The sequence below is a fragment of the Salvelinus fontinalis genome, chromosome 13 (assembly GCF_029448725.1).
Source record: "Salvelinus fontinalis isolate EN_2023a chromosome 13, ASM2944872v1, whole genome shotgun sequence".
Taxonomy (NCBI): Eukaryota; Metazoa; Chordata; class Actinopteri; order Salmoniformes; family Salmonidae; genus Salvelinus; species Salvelinus fontinalis.
In genome coordinates, this window is record NC_074677.1 from 26,088,865 (window position 1) to 26,109,970 (window position 21,106).

Below are 21,106 nucleotides of genomic sequence, written 5' to 3' on the forward strand. Positions count from 1 at the left end.
TACTCTCTCCTGTCCAATGTGCTTAGCCCCATTGGCAATCTCATGCTGCACTTCCACCTAAGACTTACCCCACACCAAAGTATTGGCAGTGTTTTCTATTAAAGTAAGCTCTAGTGTTATCGTTTCTCCATCAGGAGTGTGACACTAAAGACTGTGGGCGAGCAGAATCAACAACCTCTGCATTATCAAGACTGTCACATTGTGAGAAGGTGCTAAAGTTCACAGTTAGCCATTATTATGGAAATGACAGCTGAAAAGTACCAGTGGCCTGGCATTGGCCCCAAGGAGGAGCAGGTCCGCCAGAGACATGGCCCAGTAAGCCTCGGGTGCCGGTACACGTAGATGGAAACAGAAAAGTCTGAGCCTTTTGGGTAAAACACCAGGATAAATGATGGAAACTCGACATGTCTCGCCCTCTCCCTTTTTCTCCCATTGTCCACCAGAGTCTACACTGACAAAGATGGATGAGTACTGGCCTGGCTGGAAGGTAACTATGGTCGATGGGGTCAATCTCTCATGGACTGAGTGACGCAACTGGCGAAAGCAGAAACGCTGTTGTGTCCACTGTCAGTAACTGCATGAAATGAAACACTCACCTCTCAAAAGGAGTTGTTTTGGAGAGAAAATTGTTTTGGGGTAAAGTCCTATAAGATCCAGAGGACTGGCAAATTGTTTTTGTGAATAATAGATATGATCTTTAGAGGAAACTCAAACTGTCACGCTCTGTTACTTCATACTTTGGCCCTAATAGATCAGTTGAGAGGCACGCAGAACAGAGCCACTGCAGTTAGCTACCAGAAAAAGTATCCTCGCTCAAACCCCTCCGTCTTACTTCCCCCTAAAAGCCTCCACCAGTTATGCACCCAGCCAGGAGAATGTCAGTGTGACAGTTTATGTGGGAGCAAACTTGTATTTGTGAGAGGTATTGACATGTTGAATGCACTGAGCTGTCTGTTTGAACTACTGGCACACAGCTTGGATACCCATGCATACCCCACAAGACATACTACCAGAGGTCCCTTCACAATCGCTAAGTCCAGAACAGACTATGGGAGGTGCAAAGTACTACATAGACATAAATACTTGGAACTCTATTCCACATCAAGTAACTCATGCAAGCAGTAGAATCCTTAAAAAAAAAATTAAACAGATAAAAATACACCTTATGGAACAGCGGAGACTGTGAAGAGACAAACACAAACACATGCATAAGATAACATACACACACGTACACGGATTTTGTGTCGTAGATATGTGGTAGTAGAGTAGTGGTCTGAGGGCACACACTTAATGTGTTGCAAATATATTGTAATGTTTTTAAAATTGTATAACAGCATTCATTTTGCTGGACCCCAGGAAGAGTAGCTGCTTCCTTGGCAGGAAGTAATGGGGATCCATAATAAATACAAATTACGAGTAGAGAGATCAAACTCGAAAAAGAGAGGGCTGAGAGAAACAGTAGATAAAGAAATAAAACAAAAACAATACCTTTTTTGGCAACCTCCATCTCCTCCTCGGTCCAGCGAGAAGTCTCTCCGGTTTCGCCGTTCGCAGCAGCAGCTCCTCCTGCTTAAGTCAGAGAGAGAACAGAAACCTTCATAATCAGCCCACAGAGAGAGAAAGTACAGTACCAAGCGCGTTCCGCTTCTCAGCCGTCTGCTTCTCATGGCTGCTAATCTAATAATCCGTTTACATTCTGTGGCTCGCTGCCGAGACCTACCCCTCACGCTCTCTTTTACACTCCCTTTCTCTCGTGCTCTCTCATGCTCATGCACCCTCCTTCTGTTGCCCTTCACTCCCTCTCTCCCTCCCAATCCCCTCCTCCCTCTCCCCCCCACAAGGGGAGGGTCAGTGTCACCTGATCTGGCTCTAAACAGCGGAGTAGAGAGACGGGCCTCCCAACATCCCCCTCTTTGGGAAACGGCCTTGGACAGAGACAAAACAGACAGAGAACAGCCAACAGATTTACCACTCATATTGCTGCTACAATGCAACAACCATTAACCACACACACACAGGTGCTGATGGAGGCTGGGAGAGAGTGAACCCTGGCCCACCCTATTCCACTGGACCCATAGAGACTGTGTAAACAGTTGGACCAATATAGCTGCAGTACAAACTCGTCATTTACACAAAACATTTTTACTGAGGAGATCCATTCTTACGGTTTAGACGGCTCCTAGCGAACAGTCTAGGGCCACACAGACTTAAATCTACTCAAATGTTTGCTGAATCACTGCTCCTGTCCCGTGTCACGTTCAACATGTTCAACATGCCCCCATCATGGCTTTCAAGATCCAGGGAGGTGGGCAGGTCATTAATCACGACTGGCTCTTTGAAGAGATAGGGGGCCATTTTGGACTGACCCTATACCCTATATAATGGACTGCTTTTGACCCGGCCCATAGGACTGGTGAGACTCCGAATGAGATCAAACTGGGTTTTAAACACAAACACTAGGCTTGGGCAGTATACTGTACAGTGCTGCTTGAAAGTATGTGAACCCCTTGCGCAATTACAGATTTGTTTTTACCATGAAATCTTCATTTAATCAGAACCAGTCTTTGTGATCTGACATTACAGGTTTATATTTACCAATACCACATGTCGGTGTAGAGGAAATCATGCGTGTAGCAGAAAAACACAATTAAAAAGGAATTAGTGCAGGTGCAAAAATAAGTGAACCCCAAGTTGCATTGGTTAAATCAAGTAGGTAAGTAAAATCAGGTGGGTAAATAATTGGGTACCAAATGAACTAATCAAAGGAGAGACCTTTAGGAATGAGTTTGGGCGGAACTCTGATAAATACCGATCAAAAACCTGGTCAGTTTGGTGTTACCCATCCAGGTGACTACAAACCACACCGAGAGGAAAGGAGATCTCAGAGGACATCAGGATGAGGGTACTGAGAGCACATCAGTCTGGGGAAGGCTATAAAACCATCTCAAAAAGATTGAAGTCCATCAGTCCACTGTGAGGAAAATCATTTACAAATGGAGAGCATTTAAGATGACAGGAACTCGGCCAAGAAGTGGACACCTTCCCAAAATATCCCCAAGAGCCACAAGAACAATAATAAATCAGGTAAAAGAAAACCCAAACATAACATCTAGAGATTTTCAGACCTCCCTTGCTGCAGCTAATTCAAATTTATAATTTTAAAAGGCTAATTGGTCATTAGAAAACCCTTTTGCAATTATGTTAGCACAGCTGAAAACTGTTGTTCTGATTAAAGAAGCAATAAAACTGTCCTTTAGAGTAGTTGATTATCTGGAGCGTCAGCAGTTGTGGGTTCGATTACAGGCTCAAAATGTCCAGAAACAAAGACCTGTCTTCTGAAACTCGTCAGTCTATTCTTGTTCTGGGAAATGAAGGATAGTCCATGCGAGAAATTGCCAAAAAACTGAAGATCTCGTACAACGCTGTGTACTACTCCCTTCACAGAACAGCACAAACTGGCTAGAATAGAAAGAGTGGGAGGCCCCGGTGCACAACTGAGAAAGAGAACAAGTACATTAGAGTGTCTAGTTTGAGAAACAGACGCCTCACAAGTCCTCAACTGGCAGCGTCATTAAATAGTACCCGCAAAACACCAGTCTCAACGTCAACAGTGGTGCAAGGTCAACAACCTCGCCCTCAACATGATCAAGTCAAAAGGAGATGATTGTCTACAGGAAAAGAAGGACCGAGCACACCCTCCTTATCGACAGGGCTGTAGTGGAGCAGATTGAGAGCTTCAAGTTCGTTGAGAGCTTCAAGTTCCACGACAAAATCTATTCCCCTCAGGAGACTGAAAACATTTGTCATGCGTCCTCAGATCCTCAAAAAGTTCTACAGCTGCACCATTGAGAGCATCCTGACGGGTTGCATCACTGCCTGGTATGGCAACTGCTCGGACTCCTAACGCAAGGCACTACAGAGGGTAGTGCGCACGGCCCAGTACATCACTGGGGCCAAGCTTCCTGCCATCCAGGACCTCTATACCAGATGGTGTAAGAGGAAGACTCCAGCCACGCTAGTCATAGATTGTTCTCTCTGCTACCGCAAGGCAAGTGGTACCGGAGCGCCAAGTCTAGGTCCAAGAGGCTTCTAAACAGCTTCTAACCCCAAGCCATAAGACTCCTGAACAGCTAATCAAATGGCTACCCAGACTATTTACATTGCTGACCCCCCCCCCCCCCCCACGCTGTTGCTACTCTGTTATTATCTATGCAATGCCACTTTAATAATTCCACCTACATAATTACCTCAATACCGGTGCCCCCGCTCATTGGCTCTGTACCGGTACCACCTGTATATAGCCCCGCTATTGTTATTTACTGCTGCTCTTTAATTATTTGATATTCTTATTTCTTACTTTAAAAAAATGTATTTTCTTAACTTCTTGCAACTATAGGGGGTGCTGTTTCGCATTAGCATAATTTGCTCTACAGGTTAAACTGCCTAGTACTCAATTCTTGCTCGTACAATATGCATATTATTATTATTATTGGATAGAAAACACTCTCTAGTTTCTATAGCCGTTGGAATTTTGTCTCTGAGTGGAACAGAACTCATTCTACAGCACTTTTCCTGATATGGAGTCAGATTTCAGACATCTTGGCCACTGATCTGGAGTCAGTTTAAAGGTCACTGTAAATGCTATGGAGAAACAGACACTGCTTACGTCTTCCCCTGGGTGTCAGTACGTGATGACGCTTTGAATGGAGTCGATTGCGCAATCAGTGCCTCTATAAATCACCAAATACCAGAAGTAACTTCCTTTGGCTGCCTGCGCCTGGCGCGCGAAGGACATCCGACTCGCCTCCTTCCAAGCTTTAGTTTAGCCAGTAATATTTCTCCGGTCATATTTTTACTCGTTATAGGTGTTAACAGCATCATAAGGTAGTTAATTTGAACCGTTTTATAGCAATTTATATCCGTTTAGTGCGATTTTGAGGCATTGCTTTGTTGTGCACTTTGAAGCGCCGGGCACGTTTCGGGGTCCCGGTCGAACGTTAGTGGGCATTTCGACAGACAAGAGGACATCTTTCGACCAAAAGAAGATTAGACCCAAGAAAGGATACATTGCCCAAGATTCTGATGGAAGATCACCTCATAGTAAGAAATATTTAAGATGATAAATCGTTGTTCTGTAGAAAAATGTTAAACGCACGTTCCGCCATTTTGTTAGGTGTAGCTTTGCTTGGCGCAACCTGTATTGAAAAGTAAGGATAATTAAAAAAATGTGATTCCGCGATTGTATTAAGAATTAAATTGTCTATCAATCGCTGTCCACCCTATATTTTTTAGTCAAGTTTATGAGTATTTATGTATAAGACTAGATCACTGTCTAATATGGTGCACGACATTTTCTGACCAGCTGGGCTACTTTTGTCATTGTCTAACCATGATTATGGTGGCTAAATATGCACATTTTCGAACAAACTCTATATGTATGTTGTAATATGATGTTACAGGAGTGTCATCTGAAGAATTCTGAGAAGGTTAGTGAAAAAATTAATATATTTTGGCGATATTTACGTTATCGCTCTCTTTGGCTAGAATCAATGCTCTGGTAATGTTTGCACATGTGGTATGCTAATATAACGATTTATTGTGTTTTCGCTGTAAGACACTTAGAAAATCTGAAATATTGTCTGTATTCACAGGATCTGTGTCTTTCAATTAGTGTATGCTGTGTATTTTTACGAAATGTTTTATGATTAGTAATTAGGTAATACACGCTGCTCTGTGTATTTATTCTAGTCGAGTTGTGATGTTGGGTGCAATTGTAAACTATGATTTATACCTGAAATATGCACATTTTTCTAACAAAAACCTATCCTATACCATAAATATGTTATCAGACTGTCATCTGATGAGGTTTTTTCTTGGTTAGTGGCTATCAATATCTTTATTTGGCCGAATTGGTGATAGCTACTGGTGGAGAGAGAAAATGGTGGACAAAGAAAAATGGTGTCTTTTGCTAACGTGGTTAGCTAATAGATTTACATATTTTGTCTTCCCTGTAAAACATTTTAAAAATCTGAAATGGTGGCTTTATTCACAGGATCTGTATCTTTCATTAGGTGTCTTTGACTTGTGATTTAATGATATGTAGATGCTACTATTTAATTGTGACACTATGCTAGCGATGCTACTCAGTGTGGGGGGGGGGGGGGGGGGTTGCTCCCGGACCCGGGGTAGATACTCGTGAAAGGTTAACTGCTTTGTTGGTTAAGGGCTTTTTCCTTCATCTGTTCAACTGTTACCATGCACCTGCAAAACAAATTGCTCGCATGTGCAAGTGCCTTTTGAATTTTGGTTAAGGGCTTGTAAGTAAGCATTTCACTGTAAGGTCTACCACACCTGTTGAATTTGGCACGTGACAAATAAAATTAGATTTGAACCGAAATGCCATTCATGGGAGGGTTGCTAGGACGAAGCTTCTGCTGTCAAAAAATAACCAAAATGCCCATCTTAACTTTGCCAGAGACCACCTGGACAAACCTGAAGGTTTCTGGAAGTCCATTCTCTGAACCGATGAGTCCAAAATTGACCTTTTTGGTCACAATCAACACCGCTATGTTTGGGGAAAACTCAACACCGCCTCAAGTCAAGCATGGTGGTGGGAAAGTCAAGAAAAAAAAGCCAGACTACAGTTTGCAACTGCACATGGGGAAAAAGATCATATTTTTGGGAGAAATGTCCTCTGGTCTGATGAAACAAAAATGGAACCATTTGGAGGAAAAAGGGGGATGCTTGCAAGCTGAAGAACACCATCCCAACCGTGAAACACGTGGGTGGCAGCATCATGTTGTGTAGGTGCTTTGCTGCAGGAGGGACTGGTGCACTTCACAAAACAGATGGCATCATAAGGCAGGAAAATTGTGGATATATTGAAGCATCATCAAGACATCAGTCAGGACGTTAAAGCTTGGTCGCAAATGGGTCTTCCAAATGGACAATGACCCCAAGCATACTTCCACAATTGTGGCAAAATGGCTTATGGACAAAGTCAAGTTATTGGAGGGCCATCACAAAGCCCTGACCTCAAACCTACAGAAAATGTGTGGGCAGAACTGAAAAAGCATGTGCGAGCAAGGAGACCTACAAACCTAACTCAGTTACACCAGCTCTGTCAGGAGGAATGGGCCAAAATTCACCCAACTTATTGTGGGAAGCTTGTGGAAGGCTACCCAAAACGTTTGACCCAAGTTAAAGAAATTAAAGGCAGTGCTAATACTAATTGAGTGTATGTAAACTTCTGACCCACTGGGAATGTGATGAAATAAATAAAAGCTGAAATAAATAATTCTCTATTATTCTGACATTTCACATTCTTAAAATAAAGTGGTGATCCTAACTGACATAAGACAGGGTATTTTTACTAGGATTAAATGTCAGGAATTGTGAAAAACTGAGTTTAAATGTATTTGGCTAAGGTATATGTAAACTTTCGACTTCAACTGTACCAATCCTGTCAATACCTTTGAAACTATTTTTTGATGTATGTTTCTAAATGTTTATATTTGAAGCTACTTTTTAAGCAAATACCTGCAGTCAACTTGTGCAATACACTAGGAGATAGCATTCTTCATTTCACCTGTCACATAATTTCTCATTATGAAGCTTACCGGTAGCCCCCAGTCAAGTGGTGTTTGTTTACAAGCACACAGAGATGAGACCGGAGCCTTGAGTGTTACTCACTCTTGTGCAGCATGCGCCTGGGACCTAGTTACAGTATGGAATTCACAACTAAATGTTAGTAGTTATAAGACATCTATCTGGCTAAGTTAACAGTGTAAAATGCGCTAAATGCAGTTGTGCCTTTGATTTGCTGATTTAGTAGCGAGTTAGCTAAATGGTTAGCTTCTTTCAAAATCAAGCTTTGCTTGGTAAAATCAGAGAATTCCCCTCCTGGATTCTAGAGCCTTGCTGTCTAATATTTGTTTTGTGCCGGCAGCAGACTGAGTAGCATTTTTTGTTACTTGTATAACTTTGAGCTGGGATGTCTGTCCTGCAAATAATTTCAATCAGAGACCATATAAAATGTTTGCAATATGCTCGTTAGCATTCTCTATGGGATTTTACATGTACTTGTTAGCATTGCTAACCTTTGGATTTCAAAGGCTCAGCGGGGTTTGAAAATAGAGCCCCTTTGTGTTCAGTGGTGGTATTACCGAATATCCCGGGATTGCAAAAGATAACGGTATGGCTATCTGGATACCGCCCAAGCCTAACACACACAAAACCAACACGGAGGCTGTGAATCGACCAGTGAATCAGCAGAGGAGAAGAGAGGAGACAAGCACAGTCTGCTCTGCAGTCAGTCATTTCAGAAGATTGAACTTAGAATGGTCCTATGCAAATCCCTGACGTACCAGAGCCAAGAGGGGTCAGGGGGTTGACAGACAGACTGGGAAATAAGGTGCAGACTTAAAACACAGAGTAGAGAGGAGGGAAGGACAGCACAACATGTAGGCTTTGGTTAATACAGAAATCAGCCATAAAGACTCAATTCCTTGAAAAATATTACAACTTGATTTTACATCCTTGGATGGATATTCACCTTCCTGAGATGGATAATCAATTATTCCATTCAAATCTTTACAAGGATGTAGCTTAAGTTCACCTTTCTAAAACACTTTTGTGTTTGCTTGAATGCTCTGGTTAGAGACCTGGGCCTGCACTGTCTGACATTCAGCACACAAACATCAAAAGAAGCTCTCAGAGCAGCACAAGGACAAATTAAGTGGTTAGGCTGAGGTACAGCTGTGAGGAGCCATGACAACAGGTCCACCCCAGACACCACACTATTGCCATGGTGATGATGGCTAGGGTATAGGCTAGACAGACTGAACCTCTGGCTAGGTTACAGAAGTGAGAGATAGTATGTTATGGCATTGTGTTGAGGAGCAAAACAACAAAAACAAAATCAACCTGAACCTGGTGAACCAGGGACCTATTCAGTGCGGTGACATGATAGAAATATAGCTAATGAATAGAACTGACTCCAGTTGTTAACTGCCCACCCTATCACATGTGTGTAAAGGTAACTGGGGTTAATTATATGGTAGTGTTTTTCTTGAAGCTAGAGATGTTTCAGCTCAGCTGCATGATCATTGGGACTTATTTAAGCAAGTTATGCCGTCCTTTTCTACAGCTGGGACCTATGAAAGCATCCTCACAATGCTATTATATTTCAGGGCCTTTCCAGGAAAAAAACACAACAGTGATCTCTCACATAACATAATCATGAAGCCACAGTTCACTACCCACACACTTGTTCAAGCCTCCATAGCTGAGGAGCAATACCGCAAGTGGACAGGAGTTGAGACTTACATTATATACACTCAGTCCCATTGTCACAAATACAACATAACCACAACACTAGTAAACCACCGTAGTAAGCATAAAAGTCTATCTTTTTGAGATGCATCTTGGTAAACATTTTTTTTCTTCCAGGGGATGGTAGTGGGCTAGCAAAAACGTAGAATAGCTGAGGTGCTTACCTCCTCTGTTAGGGTCCATGGGGGGCTCACCCGGTGCAGATTTGGTGGGCTCTCTCACAGCCTTCTGGGTAGTAGGCTCAGGTTTGGAAGGCTGAGGGGGCTCGGAGGGCAAGAGATGCTCGGGTGGCGGTGGCTCCTCGGCCGCCACAGAGGCAGCCTCATTGGCCATGGAGCGCGTGGTGATCCTTCCCTTGCGCCGGCCCTGGCTGTTGGCGGTCTTCCTGCCGCGTGGCGTGCTCTGCTCCTTACCGTCCTCGTCCTCCCCGCCGTCACACTTGTCTTTGTCTTTTCCGATGTCCCTGGAGGACACAAGAGAAGGGATTGTTTTATTTTATTCAATTCAACTCTTTATTCAACTTTATTCATCTCCAATTAATTTTGAGATGGAGAAGGGTTTAGAAGAATTGAGGAAAAGCTAAATGTAAAAGAGCTACTGACTCTTAAGAGGAGAGCCCGGCAGACATCTTGACCCCAGGACTCTGATCCATTAGCCAGATAACTCCATGCCTTTTTACCCAGCTGGATCAGTGGGCAGCAGTTGGTCATGACTCATGTGTCCTAACCAACCATCAAATGAGAAATGACACATGAGTCATGACCAACTGCTGCCCACTGATCCAGCTGGGTAAAAAGGCATGGAGTTATCTGGCTAATGGATCAGAGTCCTGGGGTCAAGATGTCTGCCGGGCTCTCCTCTTAAGAGTCAGTAGCTCTTTTACATTTAGCTTTTCCTCAATTCTTCTAAACCCTTCTCCATCTCAAAATTAATTGGAGTAGAACATCCGAAGGAGAGAGGACAGGAGTAATCGATGGAACATTGAAAGCAGTCGAGTGGTATGGTCAGCCTGGCCATCACCCCAGAGAAAGGCAGTGGTTCTCTCCCACTCTATGGCCTGATTTACAACACATCTATGAGGGCTCCAGAATTCCTGTCACCTCACCTGAAGGTAAACATTTACTGGGAGGTACAGATTCTCAGAGGTGGACCAGGCCAGAGGCTGACTATAGCCAGGACTAAAAGCTGTACCTGTGGGAAACCCATGCACAAGTGTATACGCACACACAGAGCTATTCAAAACTCACCTGGAGTCCTCCTTTTCATCTTTCTCTTCCTCTTCCTTATTCTGCTCGTCCTCTTTTTTCTCTGACTTCTCCAACTTGTCCTCTTCAGGTTTATCGTCAGACTTTTCTTCTTGTGAGGATCGTGTTATTTGCTAGAAAAAAAACCAAGGATACATTTTTTTTATTACTATTTTTAAAATGTATACATGGCAACTCTTCAGAGTCATCAAATAGGGAGATTCTCTAATCTCTCATGATGCCAGACAGAGAGCACTCTAGTCTATTCAAGTTCATCATGATGACGCAGTTCAATCTGGGCCAGAAAGTACACAAAAAGGCAGCCCACCGCTCATTAATGTCTAGTTTTAAAAGTCTGGCCATGTTTGAATTCCTATTTAGTGACTGAGTGAGTGGGGTTAATGAGGCACACAGCTAAAACAGCTCGCCATGACCCACTTTCCTTTTAAGGCAACATAATAGTGATGCGCTAGAACACCCTTTAGGAAAGAAAAGGATTCAGGATGAAAAATAACAGTGATAGTGTAAAAAATACCAAATGATGGGAACTGATTATGTTTCAATACCTGTGTATTTCTGTAACATGGCTAAAACACCTTTCTCCTACACATTGCCTGTGTGAATAGCCAACTTCTCGGGAAGGTATGGGCCGCTTTGCACATCTCAGAGAACTAAGAAGATCAGATGTACCAATGCATACACAATCTTCAGTATTATCTAGAAGCCATATGTTGCCATGTTGACCCGTGTTAATGTAAATTACCAATGAGTTGGTATCGGTGTTTTTGCACTTGACCAATGAGAAGGAGACCAATGAACACGTGCAAGTTGACAGTATGAGGTGTAAAACTTGTCTGGCATAGTGTTTCAGCTGAGCACGATCCTTCCATTGGGATGTAAATTAAAGACTTGAATTGGATTCAAGCATTTGTTCTCAATATCTTCATTACCATTCACAACCCTTCACAAAGCAATAAACTGACGGACCTACAAATCACAGCATGCATTTTAGAGCGACCTACGGTTTATTTCAGATATGATATACCATTTCATGGCCTATTAATGCACTCTCCAGCCAAGCGAAGCCACAAATCAAACAGCAGTTAAAGCTTTACTGTTGCAGCAATCACCCAAACTCACAATGTCTGACCCCTTACACATTCAAAAGACTGCTAAAAGTTCACTGAGTGGTCTGCTGCTTAATTCTTCAGACTAAATAGAGAACAGACAGACTGCCCCACAAACTGAACAGTACTATGTCATAATGTAACGAGCTAGCCTAACTGCCCTAGGGTTATTCCCCCACTTACCAGGCAGTCCAATATCCTCAAAGCTAACCAGATAAGAAAAGAAAGGGAACCAGGAGTGGAGTTTAACAGCCTGGTCATGCACCCAGTGCCAATAAGATGACTATGGCTTCCTTTGATGATCTTCACATGGAGAGGGTGTCCACAGGATCATGCCACACACCATAAGTACAATTACATGCCATTGTTCCCCCTGGATTCAGCTGGTGTAGAAAATCAAAGGCCTCACATGACGACTAAATGAAGAGAATTACAGTGAAAGATGGGGTGAGTGAGAGGGTGTCCTGAACCAACAACCACCCCAAACCAGAAAAATCATATTCGCAATCATTCGCAATCACGCAATTATTCAAGTCATTATGATTGCCAATGACAATTAGTAATCACATTAGCTTACAGCAAGAATGCAGATACTGTACAAACCAAGATTTACTTTTGCAGCCACCAATCAATATAACTTTTGGCTGATGCACCAATGATGAAAAGGATCTTAATGTTGCATTTTTGTATAAAAATTCTAAAGAACACATTTATATACAGGATCAGTCAAAAGTTCCTCATTCACCTACTCATTCAAGGGGTTTTCTTTATTTTTTACAATTTTCTACATTGTAGAATAATAGTGAAGACATCAAAACTACAAAATAACACATATGGAATCATATAGTTACCAAAAGTGTTAAATCAAAATATGTAATATTTTAGATTCTTCAAAGTAGCCACCCTTTGCCTTGACAGCTTTGCACACTCGTTGCATTCTCTCAAGCAGCTTCACCTGGAATGCTTTTCCAACAGTCTTGAAGGAGTTCCCATTTAAGCGGAACACTTGTTGGCTGCTTTTCCTTCACTCTGCAGTCCAACTCATCCCACACCATCTCAATTGGGTTGAGGTCATCTGATGCAGCACTCCATCACTCTCCTTCTTGGTAAAATAGCCGTTACACAGCCTGGAGGTGTGTTGGGTCATTGTCCGGTTGAAAAACAAATGATAGTTGGACGAAGCGCACACCACATGGGATGGCGTTTTTCTGCAGAATGCTGTGGTAGCCATGCTGGTTAAGCGTGCCTTGAATTCTGAATAAATCACTGACAGTGTCACCGGCAAAGCACCCCCCCCACACTTCCTCCTCCATGCTTCATGGTGGGAACCACACATGCGAAGATCATCCGTTCACCTACTCTGCATCTCACAAAGACACAGCAGTTGAAAGCAAAAACCTCAAATTTGGACTAATCAGACTAGAGGACAAATTTCCACCTGTCTAATGTCCATTGCTCGTGTTTCTTGGCCCAAGCAAGTCTGTTCTTCTTCTTCTTGGTGTTTTTTAGTAGTGTTTTCTTTGCAGCAATTTGACCATGAAGGCCTGATTCACCCAGTCTCCTCTGAACAGTTGATGTGTTTGTTACCTGAACTCCGTGAGGTGCAATCTGATGTGCAGTTAATTGCCGATTTCTGAGGCTGGTAACTACTGAACTTATCCTTTGCAGCAGAAGTAACGCTGGGTCTTCGTTTCCTGTGGCGGTCCTCATGAGAGCCAGTTTCATCATAGCGCTTGATGGTTTTTGCAACTGATCTTGAAGAAACTTTCAAAGTTCTTGACATTTTCCAGATTGACTGACCTTCATGCCTTTACCTTTTGCCAATAGGTGGCGCAATTAGCATTTTTTATTTCTGGGTGTCACCAAATTAAACTGCCTCGTGCTCAATTCTTGATCGTACAATATGCATATTATTAATTCTATTGGATAGAAAACACTTTCTAGTTTCTATAGCCGTTGGAATTTTGTCTGTGGGTGACCCAGAACTCTTTCTACAGTGAAATCCATGACAGGTACTGCGATGGTCTGAGAGCGAAGCTCTGATTTCAGATCAGTTTTGAAAGTCTCTGTATATCCTATGGAACGACATGAACTGCACCCGCCTTCCCCTGGATGTCAGTAACCAATGAGAAGTGGAATGGGCTTTCTGCGTAGCTCTCAGAGGTTATAAAAGGCGAAGGAGTGAGGGTAGCACCCCTTTCGACTCTTGCCATTACGCAGAAGAGGACCTCGGGACGCCATTTTCAGAGGCTCGGTTATCAACGTGAAATGTATCGGTCTGTAATTTAATTCGATATAGGAGTTAGAAACATCATAACGTAGTTAATCTGAACCGTTTTATAGCAATTTAGATCCGTTTAGTGCGATTTTGAGGCATTGCTTTGTTATGCACTTTCAAGCACCGGGCACGTTTCTGGGTCCCGGTCGAACGTTAGTGGTCATTTCGACGGACAGAGGACATCTTTCGACCAAAAGAAGATTAGACCCAAGAAAGGATGCATTGCCCAAGAATCTGATGGAAAATCACCTCATAGTAAGAAATATTTAATATGATAAATCGTTGTTCTGTCGAAATATTTTAAACGCATAATCCGCCATTTTGTTTGCTATAGCTTCGCTTGGCGAGCCCTGTATTGCACAGTAAGGATAATTTTAGAAATGTAAATCAGCGATTGCATTAAGAACTAATTTGTCTTTCGATTCCTGTCAACCCTGTATTTTTTAGTCAAGTATATGATTAGCTTTCGATTAAACTAGATCACTATGAAAGATGGCGTCCGACATGTTCAGGCTTGATTTGCTACTATTTTCATTGTATAACCACGTTTTTTTATGGCTAAATATGCACATTTTCGAACAAACAATATATGTATGTTGTAATATGATGTTACAGGAGTGTCATCGGAAGAATTCTGAAAAGGTTAGTGAAAAAATTTATATCTTTTGGCGATGATAACGATATCGCTCCCTTTGGCTTGAATTCATGCTGGGGTGACGCTTGCACATGTGGTATGCTAACTTATCGATTTATTGTGTTTTCGCTGTAAAACGCTTAGAAAATCTGAAATCACAAGATCTGTGTCTTTCCATTGCTATGCTTTGTCTATTTTTATGAAATGTTTTATGATGAGTAAATTGGTCATACATGTTGCTCTCTATAGTAATTCTAGTCGCTTTGGTGAGATTTGTGTTGGTGGCTGCAATGGCAAACTATGATTTATACCTGAAATATGCACATTTTTCTAACAAAACCTATCCTATACCATAAATATGTTATCAGACTGTCATCTGATGAGCTTTTTTCTTGGTTAGTGGCTATCAATATCTTAGTTTAGCCGAATTGGTGATAGCTACTGGTGTTGAGAAAAAATGGTGGACAAAGAAAAAGGGTGTCTTTTGCTAACATGGTTAGCTAATAGATTTACATATTTTGTCTTCCCTGTAAAACATTTAAAAAATCTGAAATGGTGACTTGATTCACAAGATCTGTATCTTTCATTAGGTGTCTTGGACTTGTGATTTAATGATATTTAGATGCTACTATTTAAATGTGACGCTATGCTAGCGATGCTAATCAGTGTGGGGGGGGGGATCCCGGATCCGGGTTTCAGAGGCAGTAAAAGTTAAAGTAATGGACTGTCATTTCTCTTTGCTTATTTGAGCTGTTCTTGCCATAATACGGACTTGGTATTTTACCAAATAGGGTTATATCTTCTGTATACCAACCATACCTTGTCACAACACAATTGAATGGCTCAAGGCTCAAATGCATTAAAAAGGAAAAAATAAATCCACAAATGAACTTTAACAGGTGTGCCTTATTAAATTGAAATGCAATTTTTTGGTTACTACATGATTCAATATGTGTTTTTTCATAGTTCTGATGTCCTTCACTATTATTCTACAATATAGAAAATAGTAAAACTAAAGAAAAATCCTAGAATGAGTAGGTGTGTCCAAACTTGACTGGTAAAGTATATCCACATAGTGAACGTTCGTAACACATAAGCATACATTACATACATATTTACCAGTAATAGTTTACAATGTATTCACTAAAAGCAGTAGATACTAGATAGCAGAACCCCTGGGTCAGATACAGGTCTGAAGACAAGTCCCACAGAGTGATTGAGAATAGAGCAACATTCTTTATTATCATTGCTGGCGCAGGACACCACAGACTACCTCCCTCCTCTGCCTGTTCCACGAAAGTACTGTGCTGGAACAAGTCTGGCTATGCCAAATCAAACATCCCATGCTGGTACCGGATGGGGCCAACGAATTTCAAAAGTCACTGGTGAGGCAGAGGGGGAATGAGGCAGAGAAGATAAAAGGAGAGCGAGCAAGAGGGAAAGAGAACAAGAGAGAAATAGTAGAAACAGGGAGAAAGGCAGAGAAGATAAGTAGATTTAAAAAGCATGAAGAGGGACAAGGATGAATTTGAATGCATGAAGACAGACATTAGTGGTAGGCTCAATCTACAGACAGATCAGAGAGACCATTTGGCCAAGTAGACATGGGTCATGTTCAGCAAAAAAACAGAAAACATTTAGCAACAACAAAAATCTGTGTTCCTTTTGGACACGTTCAGGTAATACCACTTGTGAAACTCCATTTAAAAAGGTTTCTGTACCCCAGTTATTCCTCCACACTAGAGCAGTCCTGATGGGGTCAGGGATCACTTGTGTTTATTTTGGAGGCCATCTGGGCACCATGATGGCATTCCTGTCTTCTCTCCCCATTCTGCTCAAGTGCTTCCAGTGCTGCTTCCACACTACTGATGTCCTCCAAATCTCAATGAAGCCCTGTTGTTTGCCAGTATTTTTAGACTGAGTCCCCCCCCCCCCTGACCTGGTCTGAGTTTTAATTTCTCCCCTCTCTTTCGCCTTCTTTTCACTGGTTCCCTAGTGCTGTTTGAGTTAGGAAATGACAACCACAAGATCATCTTTTCCTTTTCCTAACCTGGAGTTTAAATGGGGCATCAGAGAGATCTTTGAAACACACACACGCTGTTAACAACCTTCAAATGAGGAAAGGGAGGAGAATAGACCGTTCAGAAATACCCAAATACTATCTACCGCTAGCTATTCAACCTATCCATCTACCTACAATTCAGTTTGGTATGACCTTCAACTCAAATGAGGGGGGGGAAAAAACTTAACCCTTTCAGAAAACACTCATCATGTACAATTAAGTCCGATTTGGTTTCCTCTCCAAGAGAGCAAAGAAAAACAGAACAAACTTTACAGAAAATACTTATCTACCGCAAGCCATCTAACCCACCTACCTACAGTTCAGTTCGACCTTTGATCCAATGATCCAATAGGCTAATCCAATTAGATAACAAACTTACTAGAATTTCTGTCCTCCACTACACTGGACTCCAGACCTGGGTTCAAATACTCTGTGCTTTATTGAGCTTGCAAAACCCGTCCATATGGCACTCCAGGTGGGCTAGATCAAACAAGTATTTGACTCTAATAGCATTTGAACACAGGTCTAACTCAAAAACAGTGGATAGTCCACTCTCCCCCTGCATGTCGTGATCCAGGTCACTGTGCCAAGTAGGCACCTGGTCATTCAGGCGCTGAAGGCAAGGTTTGGCTCTCTTGGCGTCGCTATCCAAAGCTAATGGGTTCTGCTTGACTGCTGCTAGATAAACATTCACTGCCAAGTGATTACGAAGAAGAAAAGAACAAGGGAGGGAAACCACTTCTTGCTATTGCATGTCCAACAGAAGCAGGCATTATTGAGAGTAGTGTAAAAAAAGACGTGGCAATAGCGCTGACTGATTTCCCTGCAATTACATTCCTTCATTTCTTCTCCTGCCGTCTGTGTGAAAGTCTGCCACCTGCTGTAGACTAGAGTAACATCTGTGTGGCTTATAGTGTGGGTATTAATTCCCATGTAACCTGCATGTGGACTTGGTTACAGCCCAGTGACCTGAACTTCTCTAGGTCACCTTTATGACTCCATGACACACACGCTCTTTGGCACTTTAGGCCATGGCTGGAGAAGGTCAGCAGGCTCCGTCACCTCATAAAATAACAGCTATTCCAGTCAGGATCCATTTCAACATCCCGCATGGGAATGCAGGCAGCCAAGCAGAGGAACACACAACGGGTCTGGTGGATAGACAGACATTTAGGAAATACAAGTGTAATGTGTATACTTTTTGTGAATGCTTTTCTCCAGTGCAATAACTATGGAGGTGCTAACTACTAACGCAGGTCAATATAAAATATATAAAAGATCCATGCGACATCCATATAGCAGAGTAAAAAATATTAGATCTCACAACAACAAAAAACAGTCCATTGCAGGGGTATTTAAGAGTAGAGAGAGTTAAGGGGGGGGGGGGGCATGCCATCCTTGTGCCCTACATTTCAGCTGGTTACTGGGTCAGCCCTGAACATGATGAATGATTTATTTTTAAATGTGGTTTTTAACTATTTTTGCTTTGGCACTATGTGGTATTGTGTGTAGATTGACGAGGATTTTTTTTATTTTTAGAATAAAGCTGTAACATAACAAAATGTGGAAAAAGTCAAGGGGTCTGAATACTTTCCGAATGCACTGTATATATTTTTCTCTCTCTCGAATGTCAGATGATCTGGACCAAAAGCCAATTTTTTTAAATTTTATATTTATAAAGAGAACACCTGTGTCTTGTTGTTACAGAAGCCCAAATGTGATATTCTCTCCATTTGATATACGACTTGGCATATTAAGCCACTCTTTCAGTTGAATGCATGCTACATTTCTGCTGCCGTGATATTTCATGATCAAACTAAAGAATCTAACAGAGTTCTAGGTTCAGAAAGTTAAGTTGTTTTTGAATAACCCCAAAATATGGGAGGCCTAAAGTAATGAGAGATTTTATATCTTGCTATTGTTTCTTCTAATGAGAAATTTGAACAAACCTTACAGCTGAGCAAAGCATTGTAAGACTGAAAGGATGCATGCATAAATGGACAGAAAATAAGTTCCCCCTTGCTGTTGCGAACCAAACGACAAAAAGCCTAATACTACTAACTGAAATATCATTAAATCAAAGTTAAATTAAGACAATTTAAAGTTATGAACAGTGGTGGAAAAAGTCCCCAATTGTCATATTGTCAAGTAAAAGTCACCCAGTAAAATCCTACGTGAGTAAAAGTCTTTGGTTTTAAATATACTGAAGTATCAAAAGTAAATGTAATTGCTAAAATATACTTAAGTATCAAAAGTATAAATCATGTCAAATTCCAAATATTAAGCAAACCAGATGGCACCATTTTTTTTTTTTTTTTTTTTATACAAATAGCCAGGGGCACGCACCAACCCTCACATGGGAGATGGCGCCAAAAGAGATGGTCGCTTCGAGTTCTGAGGAAACTATGCTGTATTTAGTTTTTTACGTATTATTTCTTACCTTGTTACCCCAGGAAATCTTAAGTCTTATTACATACAGCCGGGATGAACTATTGGATATAAGAACGACGTTAACTTCTTATGGATGAGTGGCATTATTGAGTAGCTTGGATGAATAAGGTGCCCAGAGTAAACTGCCTGCTACTCAGGCCCAGAAGCTAAGATATGCATAGTATTAGTAGATTTGGATAGAAAACTCTGAAGTTTCTAAAACTGTTTGAATGATGTCTGTGAATATAACAGAACTCATATGGCAGGCAAAAACCTGAGAAAAATCCTTTAGTCTTTGCCTATCCAATATAGTCGAAATGTGGTCCGATTGCACTTCCTAAGGCTTCCACTAGATGTCAGTCTTTAGAACCTTGTTTCAGGCTTCTACTGTGAAGGGGGAGAGAATAAGAGCTGTTTCAATCAGGTGTCTGGCAGAATGCCATGAGCTCAGTCAGGCGTGCGCCCGTGAGAGCTAGCTGCATTCCTTTTCCTTTCTAAAGACAAAGGAATTGTCCGGTTGAAACATTCTTGAAGATTTATGTTAAAAACATCCTAAAGATTGACTCTATACATCGTTTGACATGTTTCTACGACTGTAATATAACTTTTTGGACTTTGTCTGGACTAAGTGTGCCTGTGCCTCATGAATTTGGATTTGTGAACTAAACGCGAACAAAAAGGAGGTATTTGGATATAAATGGACTTTATCGAACAAAACAAACATTTATTGTGGAACTGGGATTCCTGGGAGTGCATTCTGATAATGATCAAAGGTAAGTGAATATTTATAATGCTATTTTTGACTCCACAACATGGCGGGTATCTGTATGGCTCGTTTTGGTGCCCGAGCGCTGTACTCAGATTATTGCATGGTGTACTTTTTCCTTAAAGCTTTTTTGAAATCTGACACAGTGGTTGCATTAAGGAGAAGTATATCTTTAATTCCATGTATAACACTTGTATTTTCATCAACATTTATGATGAGTATTTCTGTAAATTGATGTGGCTCTCTGCAAAATCACCGGCTGTTTTGGGGGCAAAACATTACGCGCCAATTTAAACTGAGATTTTTGGATATAAATATGAACTTCATCAAACAAAACATACATGCATTGTGTAACATGAAGTCCTATGAGTGTCATCTGATGAAAATCAAAGGTTACTGATAAATTTTATCTCTATTTCTGCTTTGTGACTCCTCTGGCTGGAAAAATGGCTGTGTTTTTCTGTGACTGTGCTGACCTAACATAATCGCATGATATGCTTTCGTCGTAAAGCCTTTCTGAAATCGGACACTGTGGTGGGATTAACAACAAGTTTATCTTTAAAATGGTGTATAATACTTGTACGTTTGAGGAATTTTAATTATGAGAATTCTGTCGTTTGAATTTGGCGCCCTGCACATTCACTGGCTGTTGTCAAATCGATCCCGTTAACGGGATTTCACCCGTAAGTAGTTAACTTACCAACACAACGACCAGGAATACGACTTTCCAGAAGTGGATCCTCTGTTTGGACCACCACCCAGGACAATGGATCTAATCTCAGAAGCCGACCCAAAACAACGGCGCCGCAGAATGGGCAGACGGAGCGGCCTCCTGGTCAGGCTCCGTAGACGTGCACATCTCCCACCGCTCCCGAGTATACTACTCACCAATGTCCAATCTCTTGACAACAAGGTAGACAAAATTAGAGCAAGGGTTGCCATTCAGAGAAACAGAGATTGAAACATTTCATGGAAACATGGCTCTCTCGGGATATGTTGTCGGAATTGGTTCAGCCACCAGGCTTCTCCATGCATTGCACCAACAGATACACACCTCTCTGGGAAGAGGAAGGGCGGGGGTGTATGCTTCATGATTAATGACTCATGGTGTAATCATATTAACATACAGGAACTCAAGTCCTTCTGCTCACTCGACCTAGAATTCCTTACAATCAAATGCCAGCCATATTACCTCCCAAGAGAATTCTCGTCAGTAATCATCACAGATGTGT

General features: G+C 41.7%; 1 protein-coding gene across 8 annotated transcripts in view; it reads right to left on the bottom strand.

The window, feature by feature from the left end:
* Positions 1 to 21,106, bottom strand: part of LOC129868313 (nuclear receptor corepressor 1-like) — a 121,391-nt gene that overhangs the window by 32,248 nt on the left and 68,037 nt on the right. For all 8 annotated transcript variants that reach the window (XR_008761743.1, XM_055942181.1, XM_055942180.1 and 5 more), the window contains 3 exons: positions 10,581 to 10,711; positions 9,498 to 9,796; positions 1,489 to 1,569 (listed from right to left, as the gene is read on the bottom strand). Coding sequence is in view for 7 of the 8 variants with exons in the window: in XM_055942181.1 (XP_055798156.1) it covers positions 1,489 to 1,569; positions 9,498 to 9,796; positions 10,581 to 10,711 (511 nt within the window). In the remaining variant the exon portion in view is untranslated. The remainder of the gene's footprint in view (positions 1 to 1,488; positions 1,570 to 9,497; positions 9,797 to 10,580; positions 10,712 to 21,106) is intronic.